The 24,801-nt window shown below is 38.0% G+C and overlaps 1 protein-coding gene across 1 annotated transcript; it reads right to left on the reverse strand.

The window, feature by feature from the left end:
* Positions 1–19,154: 19,154 nt before the first annotated feature.
* Positions 19,155–19,900, reverse strand: LOC308422787 (isopentenyl-diphosphate Delta-isomerase 1; the record flags this gene model as incomplete). The annotated part of the gene is made up of 1 exon (XM_080919448.1): positions 19,155–19,900. Exon 1 carries the CDS (start codon positions 19,836–19,838, stop codon positions 19,155–19,157), a length of 684 nt encoding a protein of 227 aa, XP_080775574.1. The 5' UTR covers positions 19,839–19,900.
* Between the last annotated feature and the right edge of the window lie 4,901 nt (positions 19,901–24,801).

Genomic DNA, 24,801 nt, shown 5'->3' on the forward strand with positions numbered 1-24,801 from the left:
GTGATTCTAACTAAGCAAGTGAAGGACCTGTATGACAAGAACTTCAAATCTCTAAAGAAGAAAATTGAGGAAGATCTCAGAAAATGGAAAGATCTCCCATTCTCATGGATTGGAAATTTCAACATTGTAAAAATGGCCATCTTAGCAAAAGCAAATCTACAGATTCAATGCAATCCCCATCAAAATTCCAACCCAATTCTTCATAGAGTTGGAAAGAGCAATGTGCAATTTCATCTGGAATAACAAAAGACCTAGAATAGCGAAATCCATTGTCAACAACAAGAAAACATCTGCGGGAATCACTATTCCTGACCTCAAGCTATATTATAAGGCAATTGTATTAAAAACTGCATGGTACTGGTACAGAAATAGGCATGTGGATCATTGGAATAGAATAGAAGATCCAGAAATGAGCCCTCACATATATGGTCACTGGATTTTTGAGAAATGTGCTGTAAACATTCAATGGAAAAAGAACAGCCTCTTCAACAAAAGGTGTTGTTCCAGCTGGCACTCAGCGTGTAGAAGAATGAATATAGGCCCTTTCTTATCTCCTTGTACAAAGCTCAAGTGCAAGTGGATCAAAGGTCTCCACATTAAACCAGGTACACTGAAACTATTAGATGAGAATGTAGGGAAAACCTTCGGACACATAGGCACAGGAGAAAATTTCCTGAACAAAACACCAATGGCTCATGCTCTAAGGTCAAAGATTGACAAATGGGACTTAATGAGATTGCAAAGTTTCTGTAAGGCTAAGGACACTATCAAGAAACCAAAACAGCAGCCAACAGATTGGGAAAAGATCTTTACCAACCCCACATCAGATAGAAGCCTTATATCCAAGGTATACAAAGAACTCAAGAAGCTAAACACCAGAGAATCAAATAACTCTATTAAAAAATTGGGTACAAAGTTAAACAAAAATTTATCAATTGAGGAATATCGAATAGCTGAGAAGCATCTAAGGAAGTGCTCAACATCATTAGCCATCAGGGAAATGCAAATAAAAATAACCATGAGATTCTACTTCAAACCAGTCAGAATGGCTAAGATCAAAAATTCAGATGACAGAAGATGTTAGCGAGGTTGTGGAGAAAGAGCAACACTTCTCCACTGTTAGTGGGGTTGTGAACTGGTACAACCACTCTGCAAATCAGTCTGGCGATTCCTCAGAAAATTGGACATAGTACTACCCGAAGACCCAGTTATTTCACTTCTGGGCATTTACCCCAGAGAAGCTCCAACATACAACAAAGACACATGCACCACAATGTTCATAGCAGCTCTGTTTATAATATCCAGAGGCTGGAAAGAACCCAGATTTCCTTCAGTAGATGAATGGATACAAAAATTGTGGTATATTTACACAAAGGAGCACTACTCAGCTATCAGAAACAATGACTTTATGAAATTCCTAAGAAAATGGATGCATGTAGAGAATATCTTCCTGAGTGAGATAACCTAGTCACAAAAGAACAGACACAATATGCAGTCACTGTTAATTGGATACTTACCTCAGAAAGCTCTGCACACCCCAGAATCAACTCACAGACTATATGAAGTTCAAGAAAAAACAAAGGCCAAAAAAAAAAAAAAAAAAAAAGAAAAGAAAAGAAAATAAAAACCATATGCTTAATCTTTACACACCCAGAAAACTTTGACTAATTCTGGGTTACATCCTGTTTTACATGTACTTTATGCTCATTGTAACTAGTAAGATCTAAATGCACACTATCAAACCTTTAAAAAAAACAAGTACTAACAAAAATGTATTTGTACAGTTTTATGCAATATGCTTAAAATCTATACATTTATCTTTGTTTTTAAAAATAAAGTTGTTCAATTTATAAAAATACTCAGGTAAAGAAAAAATATATTCATATAGTTTTCTCCAAAAATCCTTTAAAAAAATCTGTACATGTATCTCTGTTTTTTAAAATGAAGTTGTAAGAAAAAAATGTAATATACATAGAATGCATATGCACAGATATACAATAATGATTATTTTTAGGCCTGCTACATGACACATTAACACATATCATTTCATAAACATTTAGTCACTAATTTTTATAGCATTTCTGCACTAGGTACAATTATTTATCTTATAAATAAGGAAGCTGAGACTCAGAGGGGTTAGGTAAGCGTTATAAAAATCACACATCTTGCACGTGTCAGAAGTATGATAGAAACCTACTCAGCCAGTCCTCAGAATGTTCCAATGCTCCTTTAAGGACACACTGAGCTACCTTGCTAGGATTCTTCCCTGAAACCTATATTTCCAAAAAAGTCAAGAATGAGTTTGCCATGTTTTGTCCGTATTCTGCCCTCCAGAGTTACCATAGAACATTTAGTTAACACGTACAGGGTTTCATCTCAAAGCCGTCTGCTCCCCATTTCCTCTGTGTCTCTTGTCATTCTGCTGTGTGACAGGGTTCCTGGAGCAAAGCACCCAGGCTGGTCTGGGCTCAGGATTGCTCAGCCAGGGACTTCTGGGGACTTCCATGGCAAGTCCAGCACTTCCTCAGTGGAACTCAAGACAGAGCGCTTTCCTGTTTGACTCATGTGTAAGAGGAAATTCCAGCATTTTCTCAACTACCTGTCTCTGCAGCATTGGGCCATGAGTGCAATCCAAATAATACACCATTGTGTCATCAGCTGTGAACTGATGACATCATAAGGTTCAATAACAAGAACACCAGGAAGCAGACAGCAATGGTCTTTACCTCAAAGTCCTACCGGCAACAAACCAGTCTATCAAAATGCCTGTCTCTAGCGTCCAACTGTTTTTCTTGAGAGAAAAGGGTTCTTTCCGGTGCTGCCCTCAGTCAATTTTTCTGTCTGTCCTTTAAAAATCATAGATAAATTTTCAGGACCACCAGCTTTGAAAAAGAGGTATCTTGGGGATCATTCATGGCTCCGTGCATTCAGGAGTCCAATGAGTCATGTTTTATTACAGAGCCTACCCTCTTTCTCACAGAGTGCTCCCTTGTTTTATTCTGAGAACTCGGCACAAGGTCTCTCTGTGTAGCCCTGGCTTTCCCAGAACTCACTACTTAGATCAGGTTGGCCTTGAACTCAGAGATCCACCTGCTTCTGCATCCTGAGTGCTGGCATTAAAAGCGCTTGTCACTATGCCGAGCCTAGAATAATTTGTTAAAGAATACATTTTAGGAGGTACTTTTATTTTTATATTACAACATCAAATGACGTTTATTTTAGAAAGATAGAAAGCAGAAATAAAAGATAATAGAAAAACTTAACATTTACTTACTCTCAGTTTTAAAAATATAGTATTTTAAAACACATATTAATAAAGTTTCTTTTTTTTTTTTTTTAAATTTCAGTGCTGGAGATTGAACTGACGTGGACATATGTCTTAGGGTTCTTCTGTTCTGAACAGACACCATGATGAAAGTAACTCTTACAGGTTCAGAGGTTCCAAGACAGGAACATGGCAACATCCAGGCAGGCATGGTGCAGGAGGAGCTGAGAGTTCTACGTCTTCGTCTGAAGGCTGCTAGCAGAATACTGGCTCCCAGGCAGTTAGGACAAGAGTATTAAAGCCCTCACCCACAAGGCCACACCTACTCCAAACAAGGCCATTCCTCCCAATAGTGCCACTCTCTGGTCCAAGCATATACAAACCATCAATCACAATATGCTAATCAAGTGCTCTATATGGGAATTGTTACCCTGTTCTTTTTACTTTTTACTTTGCAACAAAGTCTCACTAGTTTGCTTAGGCTGGCCTCCAACTTCCTTGGTCTTCTTCATTTATCACCTCCAGCATCTGCTTCTTGAGTAGCTAAGCTTACAGGCCTGCACTGGCTCCCTTCATAAATTTAATATGGGTATGTAAAATTCCAAATCCTTAAAGACTCATTAAATCAGTTTTGCTTTGCTGGGTTGGTGAGTTACGCTGGAGGATGCTAAGGGCCCGATACTACACTCTTGTTTACCTGAGTTCTGGTAAGATGGAGACTTGTCATTCACTGTGTGGTCTGGGAATCAATATTACTAGAATCAGCTGAGGACATTTTAGAGAGAAGAAATTTTATCCCTTTCCCAGACTGAGTGAATCCTAACTGAATTTTAAAGTAATTTCTGGGTGGTTTGTGCTCACATTAAGTTTTAAGTAGACATCATCATTGGAAAAATTTGGCAAAGCATCTTTTTTTCTAAGAGGAGAATTGTTAAAGGTCTGATTAGTCTCCACTCATGGAGTAACATCCTTTCCTTCCAGACAATCACTGGTTTCCTGGACTCTGACTACTGCAGAGGCTTTGTTGAAACAGAGCTGGTTGGAGATCCCCTAAACAGCCCGCCAGAGAAGGTGACAGATGCTAAGCCAGAAGATGGAAACACAGATGAATATTGGGCAAATCACTGTGTCAATAACACTTTGTCAATCTGAAATCTGCATTTAAGCGTTTGTATGTGTGCATATGCATGTTTGCATATGCATACATGTTTGTGTGCATGCGTGCACATGTGCATATTTGGGACAACCATGAGTATCTTGCTCGGCTTTTTTCTTTGTGGAAGACTCTCATTGGCTGGGAACTTGCCAGCTAGGCTAGGTTGTCTGGCTAGACCTTTAGAATTCTCCTGTCTTAGTTTCCCCACCTAGCACCTGGATGACAAACGAGTGCTTCCACGTCTGGCTTCTTAAGCTGGTTCCGGGATCAAATATAGGTCTTCATCTTTGCATGGCAAGTGCTTAGTAGACAGAGCCAACTCCCTAGTTCCATTTCAATATTTTGTTACTCTAGTGAATATTCTTCCTGCCATCACTGTCAGCTTACTAGGAAATGGTGTTGATCTAATTGAAAAAAACAACACTCAATAATAAAGCTCTCCAATGGTGCTTTCATTTCTTGGCCATTGGGTGCAGTGGTCTATTGACTTGGAAAATTGAGACCAACTTGAAAAACAAGTAACAAAAAGGGAATGCTTTAAAGAAACATATCCTGGAAACAACTGCCCCTGACTTTTTTAAAAAAAGACAAAGTCTCTCTACCATATCCCTGGCTATCCTGGAACTCACTATGTAGAACAGACTATCCTCAAACTCACAGACCTGCCTCTGCTTCCCAAGTGCTGGGAATAAAGGTATTGCTTTTAAAATTTAAAATTGAAGTAGGGTTTTCTCATCCCTATGCACTTATTGGAGTTGGAATGTAGCTACAAAGCAGGGCTGTGGCAATTTTGAGATGTTCATGTCTAATAACAATAGCCCATTATGATAGTGTCTTATGATCCAAAAAGGAGTTTGGTGGTACATCTCAAGCTTCAATATGCAGACAAACTCCTTGGGGGTCTGATTCAAATGAAGACATGGTATTGTGTTCTTTAGTAGCTCCAGAGAAGCACGTGAATTTGACTTTCTCCTAAGTTTGATTTCCAGCACCCACATGGCAGCTCACAACCATCTGTAACTGCCGATCCTAGCACCAGATTGCACATGGTGTACTTGTATCCATACATGTAGGCAAACACTTATGCACATAAAATAAAAGCAAATTTGAGGTTGGGAGTTGAGATTCAGGTTGAAGGGGAATACATATCTTAAAAAAAGAAATGCGGCCAGGTATTAGACAAACCCAGTGGAACACCTCTTTATGAGTTGTCAGTCAGGAAGGCCACAAGAGATCTTCCAAACAACACAAGATTTTGCCTTTACTCTTGATTTGCCACCAGAATTAGATAATAAAATTATATTGTTCAAGATACCCCTCACCTTGATTGCAAGATGCAGAAAAATCAAACTGGGACTGAGCATGAGGCTTCCTTCCTGCTGGCCCACTTCCATAGATAGTCTCAAAAGATGCTATGCAGGCTACTAGGGAAGAAAATGAATCAATAATGTTAACCAGCTTTGAACCCTATAGTCTGTGGGACAAAAACTACCAGGCAAGATGCTCTTATTTGTGCCATAGTGGTACTACTGTTGTGACAGAACCATTGTCTTCAATTGGATTTAAGGTTCATACCACAGGGAAGCCATACCTGGTAATGTTAACCTGGTTTAAAAAAAAATCTATGCTGGGGGATGTCATAGATCCTTGTGTGTGTGTGTGTGTGTGTGTGTACAGTTGTTTTGTTAAATTCACATAGCATCAAACTGTCTTAAAATATTTATGTTTAAATCTATAGACACATGCTACTCTCAGACTAACACAGAGAGGCCTCTGTTTCCAGTGAACCACGGTAAATGCAGACTCATGGGCACACAGGTGTGAAAATAAGTGTCAGGTGATTGCTCAGCCCTAAGCTGGAGGAGGTGGCTTTTGTGTATAACCACAAATAAGCAATCAGCGTATGAATTAAAGACAAGAAGAGTCCCTGCTCCAGATAATTCTGAATGAACATGCTTCCCTTTCATGTAGAGCCAGAAAAGTGAGTTTACTACTGCTTCCATAGTGATCAGTGTTGAGAAAAAATATTCTAAATAATTAAACTACCTTGTGAGAGGCACTGATGTGAGTCACTGAACACTAATCATCCCTACCTCAAGATAAGCCTAGTCCAGGTGAGGCTGATATCTCAAAGAAGGAAAACCCAACATAGGGCAATACAAGTTACAGGGAAGGTAGTCAGCATGATTTTGAGCAAAGTTGTGTTTGGCTTAAGTTCTCCTGGCCTTAAGTCCCTGCCTCTTGTTTTTATATCTTCTGTTGGTTGGCACTGTCAAATAGAGTGGGACTTTTCAAACTTTAGGATTTGTAACCTGGGTGTAGTGGCACACGCCTGTAATCTTAGCACTTGGGAGAGTGATATGGAGTCTTGGCATGAGTTCAAGGCTAGCCTGTGCTACATGGCAAAGGCAAGGCCAGTCTGGGTGAGACCTTGCCTGAAACATCAAACAACAAAAACATCAAAGACATGTATTTTTCAGTCTTGTGTTCAGAAAAGTCTGATTCAGTAGGTCTGCAGTGGGGTCCAGAATACTCAATACAAGACCCACCCCTTTCTGCAGCTAAGTTGTGAGTCACATGTTGTATAGTACCAACTACAGAGGTTTAGAAGAACAGAAATCTGGGAAAGGTGTCCAAGTGTCAAGTGTTCCTGGAAAGTCATTTTTTTTTGTTTGTACTTTCTATAAACAGAGGGATACATAGAAACATAAAGATAATGATTTGAAAAACTCAAAATACCCTCTAGGTAGATCAGGAAATATTTTAGTACATAGACAAACCTTTGGGGTAGCTTGGTTGGTTTTTAGTGTCTGCGTTTATTGCCCCCTCTTCAGTCTGAGCTATGAGTAGGTGACATGTCTGGTTTTTATATGATACTGGTGCTTACAGAGCAAGCATTTTACTGACTGACCAAATGACCTATTTCCCTAGTCCCTGTGTCTTAATTAGGGTTTCTATTGCTGTGAAGAATCACCATGACCACACCAACTCTTACAAGGAAATGCTTAATTGGGTATGACTTACAGTTCACTATTTTCTTGGTGGGAAGCATGGTGGGCATGCAGGTAGACATGGGGTTGGAGAGGCAGCCAAGAGTTCTACACCCCAACTGACAGGCAGCAGGCAGAGAGTGACAGATGGCCTGGCTTGACATCTGAAAGCTCATTCCCAGTGACACACTTCCTCTAACAAGGCCACACCTCCTAACGGAGGCTATGTGGAGTCATTAAAATTTAAACCACCATACCCTGTGAATGTGAATTATTATCATTATTTTTTGAAACAGGGTTTTATTTTGCAACCTCCACTGGTGTAAGGCTTACATCAATCTGTTTGCTTTGGCTTTCTGAACCATTATACCCTGTGAAAAATGATATTTTAATAAAAATTTATATAGCACTTAAGTTTTTAAAAATTTAAGTTTATGGTATTATTTGTATTTTTCTTTTCATCTCCCCTCCCTCTTAGAACTAGATAAAAATGTGGCTCATAATTAAGCATTTATTGTTGATTTGCCTGAATATTATGGTTTTCTCTATGTCCCTCTAAAATTTATACACTGAATTTCTAACTTTTTTCCTTTCTTTTTTTTTCCTTTTTAAAAATTAGATACTCTTTGTATTTACATTTGAAATGTTATCTCCTTCTGCCACTCCCTCTACTTGTCTTCACGAAGGTGCACTTGCTCCTAATCACCCTTTCTTTTTTTTAAATCGAATGTTTTCTGTATTTATATTTTAGATGTTATCCCCTTTCTTCCAATCCCATTTCTTCTCCCCCTCTTATTGCCTCCATGAAGGTGCTCCCTTTCCCAAACTCCCTCTTTCACTTCAGCACCTTGACATTTCCCTACAGTGGGAAGAGCCAAAGGCCTCTCCTCCCATTGATGCCAGAGAATGCTATCCTCTGCAGCATATGCACCTGGAGCCATGGGTCTCTCCATGAAAACTCATTGGTTGGTATCTTAGTCTCTGGGAGCTGTGGCAGGTTTTGTTAGTTGGTAATTTTTTTCTTCCCATGGGGTTGTAGAACCTTTAAGCTCCGTCAGTCCTTTCTCTAGCTCCTTCATTGGGGTCCCCATGTTCAGTTCAATGATTAGCTGCAAGCATCCTCCTCTGTATCAGTTTGGCTCTGGCAGAGCCTTGGAGGAGGCATCCATATCAGGTTCCTGCCAATAAGCATTACTTGGCATCAGCAATAGTGCATGGGTTTTGTGGTTTCATATGAGATGAATCCCCAGGTGAGGCAGTCTCTGGATGATCTTTGCTCCAATCCTGCTCCTCCATTTGTCCCATTATTTCCTCCCATGAGTGTTTTGTTCTCTCTTCTAAGAAGGACTGAGGCATGCACCTTCTGGCCTTCCTTCTCTTTGAGCTTCATAAGTTCTACGAATTGTTTCTTGGGTATTCCGAGATTTTTGGGCTAATATCCACTTATCAGTGAGTACATAGTATGAGTGTTCTTTTGTGACTGGGTTACCTCACTCAGGATGATAGTCTCTAGTTCCAACCATTTGCCTTGGAATTTTATGAACCCATTTTTTTTTTCTAATAGCTGAGTAGTACTCCATTGAGTATATGTACCACCACACTTTCTGTATTCATTCCTCTTTTGAAGGACATCTGGGATCTTTCCAGCTTCTGGCTATTCTAAATAAGGGTGCTGCAAACATGGTGGAGCATGTGTCCTTGTTAGATGTTGAAGCTTTTTTTTGGAGTATATGCACAGGAGTGCTATAGCTGGGTCCTCAAGTAGTACTATGTCCAGTTTTCAGTGTACCTAGTTTTATGTGGAGGTCTTTGATCCACTTGGACTTGAGCTTTGTACAAGGAGATAAGAATGGATCGATTTGCATTCTGAATGCAGACTTCTGAATGCTGACTGCCAGTTGAACCAGCACCATTTGTTGAACATACTGTTCTTTTTCCATTGAATGTTTTTAGCTCTTAGGAGTCATTTTATTGGTAATTTTTGTTTCATTTTGTTTAGTGTAGTAGTATTTAGTTTACTCTAGGTTTCTGAACTATCTAGTCTCTTTTTCTTGGTCATTGAGGTGCTTTGAATAGGTTTGGCCCCCATAGACTCATGTGTTTCAGTGCTTGGCCCACAGGGAGTGGCACCATTAGGAGTGTAGCCTTGTTAGAGTGGGTGTATTCTTGTAGAAAGTGTGTCGTTGTGGAGGTGAGTTTTGAGGTCTCTTACCCTCAAGCTGCATCCATGTGAAATTCCTATCTCCTTCTGATTTTCTACGGAAGACAGTCTCCTTCTGCAGGCTGAAGATCAAGATGTAGACCTCTTGGCTTCTTCAGCATCTGCCTGCTGGCTGCCATGCTGCCTGTCATGGTGATAATGGACTGAACCTTTGAAACTCTGACCTGCCCAAACTAAATGTTTTCCTTTATAAGAGTTGACTTGGTCATGTTGTTTCTTCACAGCAATGAACCCCTAACTAAGATAGTCACCTAGGCAGTATTGGGTTATGGGTTCTATTTCATGGAATGGTCCTTAAGTCAAATCAGATATTAGTTGGTTACTCCCACAAGTTTTATGACACCATTGCCCTAACCTATCTTGCAAGTAGGACACCACTGTAGGTCAAAGGGTTTGTGGCTGGTGTTTACACTTCTCATCTGTTAGCACGAAGATTGCCTACCTTACTGTACTAGAGGCACTAGCACACAGGAGTGAAGGCTCTATGTGGGCATTCGATAAGTATCTCCATGTTCAGTGAGTTTTTTAGATGCTGTGTTCAGTAAAAGGGCCTTGATGTTGGTTTATGGAGAGTAACCTGAAGTCTTGGCAATAACCTGAGTTGTTTGGGGATTTCCATGGAACCCCTTTGGCTAACAACTGAATTATATATAACTGAGTACTGGTACTGAAAGCTTCATTTGGTGTCAAGAGATGGCCAGTTGGAGCTCTGTCTTTCCCGTTATTTGGTAATTTCACTTAGATATGTATATATTTACTTCATTATGATTTCATACTGCCCCTAAAATGGCTTTTAATTTTGTCAGGCTCTCCCTATATTCCCTTCCCTATCCCCCTTTCCCTCCCCCTCTCTACTTGATCCATCCATAGCTATCTATTTACTTTTCCTAAGGGAGATCTATCTGTCCCTCTGGTTACTTACTCTACACTCTACCCCCTTGGTTCTATGGATTGTAGCTTGGTTATCATTGACAGCAGCTAATATCCTTATAAAGGAATACATTCTTGTCTTCTTGGGTATGAGTTATCATATGCAGGATGATTCATCCATTTACTTGCAAATTTCAAGATTTCATTTATTTTATTTTTTCTCTCTTACAACTTTAAAAAAGAGGGATACACATATAGATTTTTAAAGGCATTTTGGCATAACACTATATGAATATATTTTTTGTCAGTACTTAATTTTTTAGAGGTTTGATAGCATGCATTGAAATCCTGCTAGATTTTAATGGCTGAGTAATATTCTATTATGTAAATGCATCATACTTTTTTGTCTATTTATTAAGGGACATATAGTCTCTTTCCAGTTTCTGGCTATTATAAACAGAGCAGGAGTAAACAATGAGCAAGTGCTTTTGGTAGGTATTTGTCCAAGAGTGGTATAGCTGAATCTTGAGATAGCTCAGTTCCCATCTTCCTGAGAAACTGATGCATTTTTGTGGCTATAAAAGTGTGCAGTCTCACCAGCACTGGATGCATATTCCCCTTACTTCACATCGCCACTGACATGAGCTGTCATTTGTTTTATTGATCTTAGCCATTCTGACTGGTACAAGATAAAACCTCAAAGTAGTTTTGATTTGCATTTCCCTGTCGACTAAGAATGCTGAATGTTTCTTTGAGGGTTGAACACTTCTTTGTAGGTTTCTCAGCCATTTGAGTTTTCTCTATTGAGAGTAATTTGTATTTTTTACTTGAGTTATTTGGTTTTTTGATACCTAGGTTTTGGAGTTCTTTATACATTTTGGATATTAGCCTTATGGAGGTTTGAATAAAATTGATCCCCAATAGGCTCACATATTTGAATGCTTAGTCATCAGGGAGTGACACGATTTGAGAAGGATTAGAAGGTGTGGCCTTGTTGGAGTAGGTGTGACCTTGTTGGAGGAAGTATGTTATTAGGGATAGGCTTTGAGGGTGCTCATGCTAGCAACCCGACTTTCTGCTTGAGAAGCAAAATGTAGCTAGCTCTTAGCCACTTCTCCATCGCCATGCCCAAGTTCGCCCATACTCTCTGCCATGATAATAATGGACTAAGTCTTTGAAACTGTAATCAGGCCCCCAATTAAATGATTGCATTTATGGTGTCTGCTCATAGCAATAGAAGAGTGACTAGGACACCTCCATTAGGTGTACTAGGTAAAAATCTTTTCCTATTCTGTAGGCCGCCACTTTTCCTGATTGACAGTATCCTTTGCAGTGAAGGAGCTTCTTGGTTTCATGAGGTCCATTTTATTAATTTCTGATCTTCGTACCTGTACTATCAGTGTTCTGTTTAGGAAATTGCTCCCCTTCCCCTGTGGTAACATGTTCAAGGCTATTCCCACTTTCTCTTCTATCAGGTTAAGTGTATCTGGGTTTATGTTGAGGATTTTGATCCATTTGGAGTAGAGTTTTATGCAAGGTGATAAGTAAATCTTTGCATTCTTCTACATGTAGCCATCCGTTTTGACAAGTACAGTTTATTGAAGATGCTATCTTCTTTCCAGTGTGTATTTCTGGCTTCTTTATAAAAAAAATCAGGTGTCCATAGGTATGTGGATTTATGAAAATCCAGGTGCCCACAGTCATGTAGATTTATGTATGGGTCTTCAACTCAATTCAAGGAACAATATGTCTGCTTTTATATCAACACCATGCAGTTTTTATTCCTATAGCTCTGAAATACAATTTGAGATAGTATATACAAAGAAGAGGTAGAGAAACTTCTAGTAGTTGTCCAATTATTCAGGATTGTTTTAGCCATCCTGGGATTTTTGTGTTTCTAAATGAAGCTAAAAATTCTTTTAAGATCTGTGAAGAAATGTGTTGGAATTTTGATGAGGATTGTATTGAGTCTGTAGATTGCTTTTGGTAAAATGGCCATTTTTATTATGTTAATCCTACTGACCCATAAGTTTGGATCTTTCCATCTTATGGTATCTTCTTTAATTTCTCTCTTCAAAGACCTGAGGGGTTTTTTTTTGTTTTTGTTTTTGTTACATAAGTCTTTTCCTTGCTTAGTTAGAGTTACTCCAAGATATTTTATATTATTTGAGGCTACTGTGAAAGGTGTGGTTTTCCTGATTTCTCTTTTTGTGAGTTAATTTTGTACGAACCTACTTAGCTGAAAGTGTTCACTAGCTGTGGGAGTTTTTTGGTAGAATTTTCTGGGTCACTTACGAATTCTAATATATCATCTGCAAATAAAGATATTTGCTTTCTTTCTTTCCAGTTTGTATTCTGTTGATCTATTTCAGTTGTCTCCTTGCTCTAGCTAAGACTTTGAAGTACTATATTGAATATGTGTGGAGAGAGTCAACAGCATTTTCTTGCTCCTGATTTCAGTAGAATTGCCTTTTCTTTTCTCCACTTAATTTGTGTTGGCCATAGGCTTGCTGTTCACCACCTTTAGTATGTTGAGCTATGTCCCTTGTTTTTCTAATCTCTCCAGGATTTTTATCATGAAGGGCTGTTGGATTTTTGTCAAAAGCTTGTTCTGTATCTAATGAGAAGATCATGTGGGTTTGTTTTTTGGACTTTCTTTTTTTTTTTTTTTTGAATTTTTTTTAAATGACTTTATTTTACAAAACAAAGATAAATGTACAGATTTTAAACATTTTTTGCTTAAAATTATACATTTTTGTCAGTACTGTTTTTTCAGACATTAAAATAATTTTTACATAAAACCATGTGAATATATTTTTTTTTGGACTTTCAAACAAAATAGTTACATTTATCTACTTATGAGTTTTAAACCATCCCTGCATTTCTGGGATGAAGCTTACTTGATTGTTCATCAACTGTCAATAAGATACTGTTATCCTGTCAGCTTACACAGGAAATCTGTAAGTGGAAGTTCTGGTACAAATAGAGGATTTTCCACAGTCAGGTGTGGAAAGATTTCACTATGAACTCTGAGAAAGACAGAAACTTAAGTCACATGAAATGTAAGGAGAGGTATCTAGACACACGGCATGACTTAGACGAGCTTAAATGGGATAATTGAATTATGAGCTACAGGAAAAGAGCTAAAACAATTGGCTTAAGTATTTATTCATATATAAGTCTCAGAGTTGTTATTTTGGGGAACTTGGGCATGGGTGGAAAGGCCCCCCATTACACTTCCTTCTGCTTTTATTCTGTGGAACATTAGGTCTTCTTTAAAAGTTAGGTAAAATTCTGTGCTAAAGTCATCTGGCCCTGGGTCCTTTTTGATTGAGGGACTTTTAATGACTGCTTCTATTTTAGTAAGGGTTACATATCTGTTCATATCGCTTATCTGGTCTTGATTTAGCTTTGATAAAAATGTATTGAGAAAATTACTACTTTTTTTTTTTTGTAGAAGTCCAATTTGGTGGAGAACAGGCTTTTACAGTATGTCCTTATGATGCTCCGGATTTCCTGTGTCTGCTCTTATGTTCCTCCTTTTTATTTATTTTATAACTTTCTTAATTTGGGTATTTTCTTTCTGTAATTTAGATAATTTTAGTAAGTGTCTGTCAATTTTATTGTCTCAAAACAAAACAAAACAATCAAAAACCTACCCAACTCTTCTTCATTTCATTGAATAATTTTTTTGTTTGTTTATATTTTATTGATTTCAGTTCTGCATTTATTTCTTGTTCTCCTTTTCTTGTGGGTGTGGTTTCTTTTTGTCCTCGAGCTTTCAGATGTGCTCTTTAGTTACTAGTATGAATTCTTTTGAATTTTTTTTTCAGTTCTGATCTAGTCCACTTAGTTTTTTCTGCATGCTTCTTACACTTTGATAGGCATCCCCTTCTTCATAATAAGAACATTTTTTTTTCTATAAGAACAAAATTGTGTGTTTTTTTTTTCTTTGCTGCAATCAGACAAGAGGCTTATTTGGGGATGAGGGAAGGCCAGACATGGGTCTCTCTCTCTCTCTCTCTCTCTCTCTCTCTCTCTCTCTCTCTCTCTCTCTCTCTCTTTAATTTTAAATTGAACAAACTTTATTTTAAAAAACAAAGATAAATGTACAGATTTTAAGGATTTATGCATAAAAGTATACAAATACATTTTTGTCAGTATTTGATTTTTTTTTTTGTTTTGCTTTATTCTTTTATTGTACAATGATGGTGTTGTCATACATTTAATTTACTTGATATTTCATCTAAACCAAGAACAGGAGGAAGGATCATGGCCCCTAAGAAGATAGACATGAAAAAGGAAGAACACACATAAACTAATCTGGACCCTTGTCGCTCTTAACCAAAGAATATACATAAGCAGGATTTAGACCTCCCAGCCCATATGTAGCAGAAATATAGCTTGGTCTTCATGTAGGTCCCAAAGCTGTTACTTGTACATAGGCAATTTGTTTCCAGCTAGGTGGCCTTGTTTTGCTTCAGTGGGAAAGGAAGTACCTAGTAACAAAACAAAAAAATATATTTATTTGTTTACATATCGTTATTATATATATTTTATTTCTTTTTTTAATTAAAGAACTTTATTTTAAAAAACAAAGATAAGTGTACAGATTTTAAGCATTTTTGCATAAAAGTATATGAATACATTTTTGTCAGTACTTGGTTTTTTTTAAAGGTTTGATAGTGTGCATTAAGATCTTACTAGTTACAATGAGCATAAAGTACATGTAAAACAGGATGTAACCCAGAATTAATCAAAGTTTTCTGGGTGTGTAAAGATTAAGCATATGGTTTTTATTTTCTTTCTTTTTTTTTTTTTTTTTTTTTTTTTGGCCTTTGTTTTTTGTTGAAGTTCATATAGTCTGTGAGTTGATTCTGGGGTGTGCAGAGCTTTCTGGGGTTAGTATCCCACTATCAGTGACTGCATATTATGTCTGTTCTTTTGTGACTGGGTTATCTCACTCAGGATGATATTCTCTAGATGCATCCATTTCCTTAAGAATTTGGTTAAGTCATTGTTTCTGATAGCTGAGTAGTACTCTATTGTGTAAATGTACCACAATTTTTGTATCCATTCATCTACTGAAGGACATCTGGGTTCTTTCCAGCTTCTGGCTATTATAAATAAGGCTGCTATGAACATTGTGGTGCATGTGTCTTTGTTGTATGTTGGAGCTTCTCTGGGGTATATGCCCAGAAGAGCAATAACTGGGTCTTCAGGTAGTACTATGTCCAATTTTATGAGGAACCACCAGACTGATTTCCAGAGTGGTTGTACCAGTTTACAACCCAACCAACAGTGGAGAAGTGTGCCTCTTTCTCCACATCCTCGTCAGCATTTGCTGTCATCTGAATGTTTGATCTTAGCCTTTCTGGTTGGTGTGAGGTGAAAACTCAGGGTTATTTTGATTTGCATTTCCCTGATGGCTAATGATGTTGAGCACTTCCTTAGATGCTTCACAGCCATTTGATATTCTTCAACTGAGAACTTTTTGTTTAGCTCTGTACCCCATTTTTAATAGGGTTTTTTTGATTCTCTGGTGTCTAGCTTCTTGAGTTCTTTGTATACCTTGCATACTAGAACTCTATCTGATGTGGGGTTGGTAAAGATCTTTTCCCAATCTGTTTGCTGCTGTTTTGTTTTCTTGACAGTGTCCTTAACCTTACAAAAACCTTGCAATCTCATTAAGTCCCATTTGTTGATATTTGACCTTAGAGCACAAGCCATTGGTGTTCTGTCCAGGAAATTTTCTCCTGTGCCTATGTGTTCTAAGGTTTTCCCTACTATCTCTTCTAATAGTTTCAGTGTACCTGGTTTAATGTGGAGATCTTTGATCCACTTGCATTTGAGCTTTGTACAAGGAGATAAGAAAGGGTCTATTTTCATTTTTTTGCATGCTGAGTGCCAGTTGGACCAATACCATTTGTTGAATAGGCTGTCCTTTTTCCATTGAATGTTTACAGCTCCTTTTTCAAAAATCAAGTTACCATATGAGTGAGGGCTCATTTCTGGATCTTCTATTCTATTCCATTGACCCACATGCCTATCTCTGTACCAGTACCATGCAGTTTTTAACATAATTGCGCTGTAATATAGCTTGAGGTCAGATATAGTGATTCCTGCAGATGTTTTCTTGTTGTTGACGATGGATTTCTCTATTCTGCGTCTTTTGTTATTCCAGGTGAAATTGAACATTGCTCTTTCCAACTCTATGAAGAATTGGGTTAGGATTTTGATGGGGATTGCATTAAATCTGTAGATTGCTTTTGGTAAGATGGCCATTTTTACAGTGTTGATCCTTTGAATCCATGAGTATGGGAGATCTTTACATTTTCTGAGATTTTCCTAGATTTCCTAGATTTGAAGTTCTTGTCATACAGGTCCTTCAGTTGCTTAGTTAGAGTCACACAAAGATATTTCACATTGTTTGTGACTATTGTGAAAGGTATCTTTTCCCTAATTTCATTCTTTGCATGTTTGTCCTTTGAACATAGGAAGGCTGCTGATTTGTTTGAGTTAATTTTAAATCCAGCCACTTTGCTGAACTTGTTAACCACTGTAGGAGTTCTGTAGTGGAATTTTTGGGGTCACTTACATACACTATCATGTCATCTGCAAACAGCGATGTTTTTACTTCTTTCTTTCTAATTTGTATCCCTTTGATTTCCTTTTGCTGTCTAATTGTTCCAGCCAGGACTTCCAGCACTATGTTGATAGGTAGGGGGAGAGTGGGCAGCCTTGTCGAGTCCCTGATTGTAGTGGGATTGCTTCAAATTTTTCACCGTTATATTTGATGTTGGCTCTTGGTTTTCTGTATATTGTTTTTATTATGTTCCGGTATGGGCCTTGGATTCCTGTTCTTTCCAAGACTTTTTTTTTTGACAGTATTAAAATAATTTATTTTTAATTTTCAATAAATACTTGCTACATGGTCATATCCCCAATGATAAATCAACTGTTCTGAGTTAGCAAAAATTTATAAAAATTTTATAAGAAAAAAAGTACCCATTATGCAGTATTTATGAATAAAGCTGTCTGAAGAGCTTTGACACATCTGTGGCAAGTTTTAAAAAGAATGTTAATCAAAACACAATATCAATATATGCCTATTCTATAACCTCAAAATCTTAATATATGCCTATTCCGGAACATCAATCTAGTCACTGTAAGTTTCCTCATTGCTACTCCCTCCTGCTTCCACCTCTATAAGCCCTGATTATAGAACAGTAGCCCATTACGGAACCCTTGGTGTCAAACTTTAAAATTGTTTGTTGCTGGGCATGTGGTGCACACCTTTAATCCCAGAACTTGGGAGACAGAGGAAGGTGGATCTCTGAGTTCTGAGGCTAGCCTGGTCTACAGATTGAGTTCTAGAATAGCCAGGGCTACATAGAGAAAGAAACCCTGTCTCAAAACACCCCTCCCCACTCTTCCCAGTTCTTTCTTCCTTTCTTGGGTTGTCTTAACAAAGGGGTGCTAATGCTACTAAACATCTGACACAGGCCAGACCCCTACAACAAGATGGCCCTGGCCCAGCAATGTTAGTGTCAAAGGTTTTCTCAACTCTTTAAAGTAGAACTCACTCCCACCTTATGACTAACCATCTTTTTCACTGTGTTTGCAAACAGATTTGCCGAATAGCTAATCAGTCACCATTACTACCAAAAGTAACAGTTACCTTTAAGTAGTAAAATAATAATTTCAGGATGGTTACAGCACCAGATCAACTGAGAATGACAAAACGTTAGTACACAGAACTGGCCTTTCAAACCTGAGTCAAACACCCAAGGGCTCAGAGCAACTGTTTACTAATATTTGATCTGTACTGCACATGCACAGTAAGACATCATCTATGTTAGCATTTATGCTGTGCTCGGTGCTACAACCACACCAGAGATGAGGTGAAGTGTGGGGGAAGATGTACATAAGTTATATGCAAATGCAGTATTATCTTCTCTAGACTTGAGCATCCAGAGTATTGGTACCAGAGTACAGGAATTCCTGAAATTAATCATCCTGTGTGAAGACTGAGGGAGTCAGTTACTATCCTCTGAACCTGCTGTTATTGTTGTTACAATTATCTTTAGGGTTAGGAACCCAACAACCCACGGCCTCATGCCTGCAAGGCAATCATGGCACCGCTGAGCTCTGTCCCCAACCCTGTCCATTTAATCCTTAGTGCTGTTTCAACGCAACTAAGAAGTGTCTTCTGTTCAATTTTCTAACCTATGATAGAAATCAAATGATATAAAAAACACTTGGCAATTAACAAAGTGTTTGGAAAGTGTCTGTCAAAATGTAAGGAGTTCTGGTTTTTTCTTTAATCTTGTCATAGCCAGGTATTTGGACAGGTTAAATTAATCTTATTTATGGCATAATTTCACAATAACCTCTCCTAAATGATTTGATTTTCTACAAATAACAGTGTGAGTGTGTGTGTGTGTGTGTGTGTGTGTGTGTGTGTATGTATGTATGTATATATATATGATATATAATATAAAACTGTAAGTTAGTTGGGTTTTTCTTTTTTATCTTTTCTCAAAACAAATTTTAGTTGCAAAATACCTATGTATCATACAAGGGAGCCCAATTTAAAACCAAACCACACAATTTTTACTAGGTAGAAAAATTCTCAAATCACTAACACATTCACATTCTGTGTATTTTCTCATGGTCAACAAATGGATTCAAATGGTTTAAGTTATCCCACCATTTAAAGAGAAAGGTGTCTGCAATAATCTTAAACCATGGAGTTAACTTAATTTCACCACTGGCTGCCTTCTTCAGAATTTCTGTAAGTTCTTCCTTTGATACATGGCAGTAGCTTTTAATCTCGTTGGGATCCGGATTCAAGGTTACATTCTTCCTCAGAAACAAAATGTAATCGATTTCATGTTCACCCCAGCTACCATCAGATTGGGCCTTGTAGTAAATTCTTGTTAGATAATTCATTTCATTTAGATTAACCTCTTCCACGGGTATTCCCAACTCTTCTTTTAAGCGCCTCTGTGCTGCTCGTTTTACGCTGATGGCATCATTTTCTTCCAGCTCACCTGGGTTACTTAGTGGATGGCTGCAGCAACTATTGGTGAAACAACCTGGAAAGGTAATTTTAGCATCTGATCTCTGCTGTAACAGGAGCTTATTTTCACTATTAAACAAGAAGACACTAAAAGCGCGATGTAATAATCCTTTGTTGATGTTTTCATTCAGGTGACAATTTTTTTTGGTGTCAGCCCCAATTTTATTGTCATTTTCATCAATAAGAATACACATCTCTGCTAGAAGCTGAACCTGTTTTTCATCAAGATGGTTGATATTTATTTCAGGCATTGTGACAGAGTGTTTGATCCGACCTAGAACACAGAGATTCCAGTTACAGGTGCTGAGAAGCTGCTGCGCCGGACGCTGTACTTCTTTCCAAGACTTTTAACATGAAGGGGTGTTGAATTTTGTCAAATGCTATCTCAGCATCCAGTGAAATCACCATGTGGTTTTTTTTTCTTTGAGTTTTTTTTATATGATGGACCAAGAGATGGATTTCTGTATATTAAACCGTCCCTGTATCCCAGGGATGAAGCCTACTTGATCATGGAGAATGATAGTTTTGATGTGTTCTTGGATTTGGTTCACAAGGATTTTGTTTAATATTTTTGCATCAATGTTCATAAGTGAGATTGGTCCTCTTTTCTTGTAGGGTTTTTGTGTGGTTTAGGAATTAGGGATACGGTGGCCTTGAAAAATGAGTTAGGTAGTGTTCCATCTGACTCTATTTTGTGGAATAGTTTGGAGAGTATTGGTGTTAGGTCATCAATAAATGTCTGATAATATTCTGCATTGAACCCATTTGAACCTGGGCTTTTTTTTGGTTGGGAGGCTTTTGATGACTGCTTCTATTTCTTTAGGTATTATGGGACTATTTAGATGGTTTACCTGGTCCTGGTTTAACTTTAGTATCTGGTATCTGTCTAGGAATTCATCTATTTCCTCCAGATTTTCCAGCTATGTTGAGTATATGCTTTTGTAGTAGGTTCTGATGATTTCTTGAATTTCCTCAGTTTCAGTTGTTATGTCTCTACTTTCCTTCCTGATTTTGTTTATTGGGATACTCTCTCTTTGCCCTCTAGTTAGTCTGGCTAAGGGTTTATCAATCTTGTTAATTTTCTCAAAGAACCAGCTCTTGTTTTTGTTGATTCTTTGAATGGTTCTTTCTGTTTCTATTTGGTCAATTTCTGCTCTGAGTTTGATTATTTCTTGTGTCTACTCCTCTTGGGTGTATCTGCTTCCTTTTTTTCTAGAGCTTTCAACTGTGCTGTCAAGTTGCTAGTGTATGTTCTCTTCAGTTTCTTTTTGGAAGCACTCAGAGCTATGAGTTTTCCTTTCAGTACTGCTTTCATTGCATCCCATAGGTTTGAGTATGTTGTGTTTTCACTTTCATTAAATCCTAGAAAATACTTAATTTCTTTCTTTATTTCTTGTTTGACCATGCTATGGTTTAATAGAGGATTGTTTAATATACATGTGTATATGTGCTCTTTGTTGTCTTTGTTATTATTAAAGACCATCTTTAGACCATGGTGATCTGATAGGATTCATGGGAGTATTTCAATCCTCTTATATCTATTGAGGCTTGTTTTTTTGACTGATTATATGGTCAATTTTAGAGAAGGTGCCGTGAGGTTCTGAGAAGGTATATTCTTTTGTTTTAGGATGTTCTGTAGATGTCTATTAATTCCAATTGGTTCATAACCTCTGCTAGTTTCACTGTATCCTTGTTCAGTTTCTGTTTCCATGATCTGTCCATTGAATAGAGTGGGGTGTTGAGGTCTCCTACTATTATTGTGTGGAATGCAATGTATTTTTTGTGCTTGGGTAGGGTTTCTTTTATGAATATGGGTGTTCTTTTATTTGGAGCATATATATTGAGGATTGAGAGATCCTCCTGACAAATTTTCCTACTAATGAGTTAAAGGTGTCCTTCCTTATCTTTTTTGATAACTTTCGTTTAAAAATCTACTTTATTTGATATTAGAATGGCCACTCCAGATTGTTTCTTGGGGCCGTTTCCGTGGAAGGATTTTTCCCAACCTTTTACTCTGAGATAGTGTCTGTCTTTGTCTCTGAGATGAGTTTCCTGTATGCAGCAAATGCTGGATTTTGTTTATGTATCCAGTCTGATAACCTATGTATTTTTATTGAGGAATTGAGTCCATTGATGTTAACAGATTTTAAGGAATAGTGGTCGCTGTTTCCTGCTATTTTTGCTTTTAGAGGTAGAATTGTGCCTGGGTGTCTTTCTTCTTTTGGTTTTCTTGCTTAGGTATTTTCTTGTTTTTACTAGGATGTAGTTTCCCTCCTTGTATTGGGTTTTTCACCTATAATTCATTGTAGTGCTGGGTTTGTGGTCAGATATTTTGTAAATTTTGTTTTGTCCTGGAATATCTTGGTCTCTTCATCTATGGTGACTGAGAATTTTGCTGAGTACAGCAGCATGGGCTGATACTTGTGTTCTCTTGGGGTCTCCATGATGTCTGTCTCGGATCTTCTAGCTTTCATATTCTCTGTTGTGAAGTTGGGTGTGATTTTGATTGGTCTGCCTTTATATCTTACATGACCTTTTTCCCTAACTGCTTTTAATATTCTTTCTTTCCTTTGAACACTTGGCGTTTTGACTATTATGTGTTGGAAGGAATTTCTTTTCTGGTCCAACCTATTTGGAGTTCTGTAGGCTCCTTTTATGCTCATGGTCATCTCATTCTTAAAGGCAGGGAAGTTTTCTTCTATGATTTTGTTGAAGATATTTACTGTGTCTCTTAGTTGATATTCTTCACCCTCTCCTATTCCTATTGTTCTTTGGTTTGGTCTTCTCATTGTGTCCTGGATCTCCTGGATATTTTGGGTTAGAAGCTATTTAGCTTTTGCATTATCTCTGACTGTTTTGTCTTTGTTTTCAATGTTGTCTTTGACCCCAGAGATTCTCTCTTCCATCTCTTATAATCTGTTGGAGATGCTTGCATCTGTGACTGCTGATTTCCTTTTTAGGTTTTCTACCTCCAGGGTTGTCACTTTAAGTGATTTCTTTATTGTTTCCATTCCCATTTAAAATTTCTTCTTCAATTCCTTCATCTCTTTGGTTCTGTTTTCCTCTAGTTCTTTGGTTTCTTTGAGTGTTTTTCTTGTTTCGCCTTTAAAAGCTTCTATTTCTTTATGCTTTTCCTCCCGTTCCTTTTTAAGGATCTCTATCATAAACTTGAGGTATAATTTCTGGTCTGAGTCTTCTTTTTCTGTATTATTTGGCATTCAGCTGTTTGCTGTGATGAGAGAGCTGGGTTCAAGTGTTGCCATATTGTCTTGGTTTCCCTGGGATAAGTTCTTTTGTTTTCCTCTTTCCATCTTGTTGTTTGTGATTATACATGGTCTTATTGTCTGTGATTGGTTCCCATCTTTCCGGTGTACCTGGCCTGTGTCCCTGCATCTCTGTTGCTCCCGGTGGCAGATGGCCTGAGCGTTTGTTCTGCACCCACAGGCCCTCTGGGTGGAATCCGAGTCCTTATGGCAGAGCTCCTGCTCCCCTGAACCAATGGGGGTGAGCACTTTCCGGGCCCTAGGCCCAGACCTCTCTGTGTCCTGGCTACTTGCAGATCAGTCTCACCAGGCCTGCATCCCTCAATCTCTGCTGTTGCTGGTGGCTAATGGCCTGAGTGCCTGCTCTGTATGTATGAGCCCTCTGGGTGGAAACCAAGACCCTATGGCAGAGTTTCTGCTCTCCTCCAAAACTGTTTTTATGCTGATATGTAGGCATTAGCCTTTGGGAAGATCATAATTCTAGGGTTTGATATCCAGCCTTGTTTTTTGTTTTTTTTTTTTTTTTTTTTTTTTTTTTTTTCCGGTGGGTGTTTAGTTTCTTGGTTTCTATTGCTCTTTCTGGTCTTCAGGGTTAAAGGGTGTGTGTCGTTTGGTATACAGTGTACTTTGATAGGCATCTCCTTCTTTGGAATAAGAAAATTTTCTTCTATAATTTATTGAAAATAGTTCCTGAGCCTTTGACTTGAATTTTTCCTCTTCCTTCTGTTCCTGTTATTCTTGGATTTGGTGTTTTTATAGTGTCACAAACTTCCTGGATGTTTTCTGTCAGTTTTCTTTAGATTTAACATTTTCTTTAATGGAGGCTTGCATGTGATATTTATGTTCACATTCCTAGAATTTTCATTTCCAGATTTCTTCTCAGTTTGAGTTTTCTTTATTGATTGTATTTCCATTCTTATGTCTTGAATGGTTTGTTCTTTTCTTTCTATGGCTTGTTTGTGTTTTCATCAATTTCTTTAAGGGGTTTACTAATTTCCTCTTTAAGGACCTCTATTGCTCACATAAAGGCTACTTTAATGCCTCTGCCTTGTGCTTTGGCCATGTTGCAGCTCTCAGGGCCTGCTTGCTGGTGGTGGGCTTGCTGGGCTCAAGTGGAGACATACTGTCTGGCTGTTAATGATTATAACTAGGCATTTAACTTTGGGAAGATTGTAATTCTGGGTACTGATAATGGTCATATCTTTTTTGGGTGGGTGTTTTGTTCCGTGGTTTCTATTGCCCTTTCTGGTTTTCAGGAGGGTGTGGGGTTGTGTATTGTCTGAGATGGAGAGGAGAGGGAGTTCGGAGAAGGTTTGTGTGAGTCACTGGAGATGGGGACAGAAAGGTAGCGTATCCCACAGTAGGTAGTCTGCTACTGGGGTTGTAGTGGGATTAGATATAGAGAAGAGGAGGGGGAGGTGGAGATTTGAAGTTCGGCTTTGAACTCAAAGGGGCAGAGAGAAGGGGAGGGTGCAGCATGTGGTCTGTTACAAAGCTGGGGATGAGACTGAATATTGGATTTGGAGGAGGGGAGTCGAAGATCTTCAGTAAGTCTACCTTCCTCTCTGAGTGCAGTCACTGAGGGGTTCACAGGAAATGGTGAAGCCCCGACTTACCTGGAACTTACTCTGTAAACCAGGATGGTCCATAGAGATCCACCTGCCTCTGCCTCCAGAGTGCTGGGACTAAAGGCATGTGCCACTACTGTCTGGCTTACTTTTCTAGTAAAAACTTGATTTTGTCATTTGTTTCTATTATATATTGCTAATTTTCATACTTATGTTTTAGATTTAACATTCTTTTTTTCTTACAACTTTATTTAAAAAACAGATACATGTACAGATTATTAAAAGCATTTTAGTGTAAATATATGAATATATTTTGTCAGTACTTGATTTTTTTTACAGATTTGATAGTATGCATTGAAATCTTACTCTTTATAAAGATCATA

The sequence above is a fragment of the Micromys minutus genome (genome assembly GCF_963924665.1).
Source record: "Micromys minutus genome assembly, chromosome: 7".
Classification (NCBI taxonomy): domain Eukaryota; kingdom Metazoa; phylum Chordata; class Mammalia; order Rodentia; family Muridae; genus Micromys; species Micromys minutus.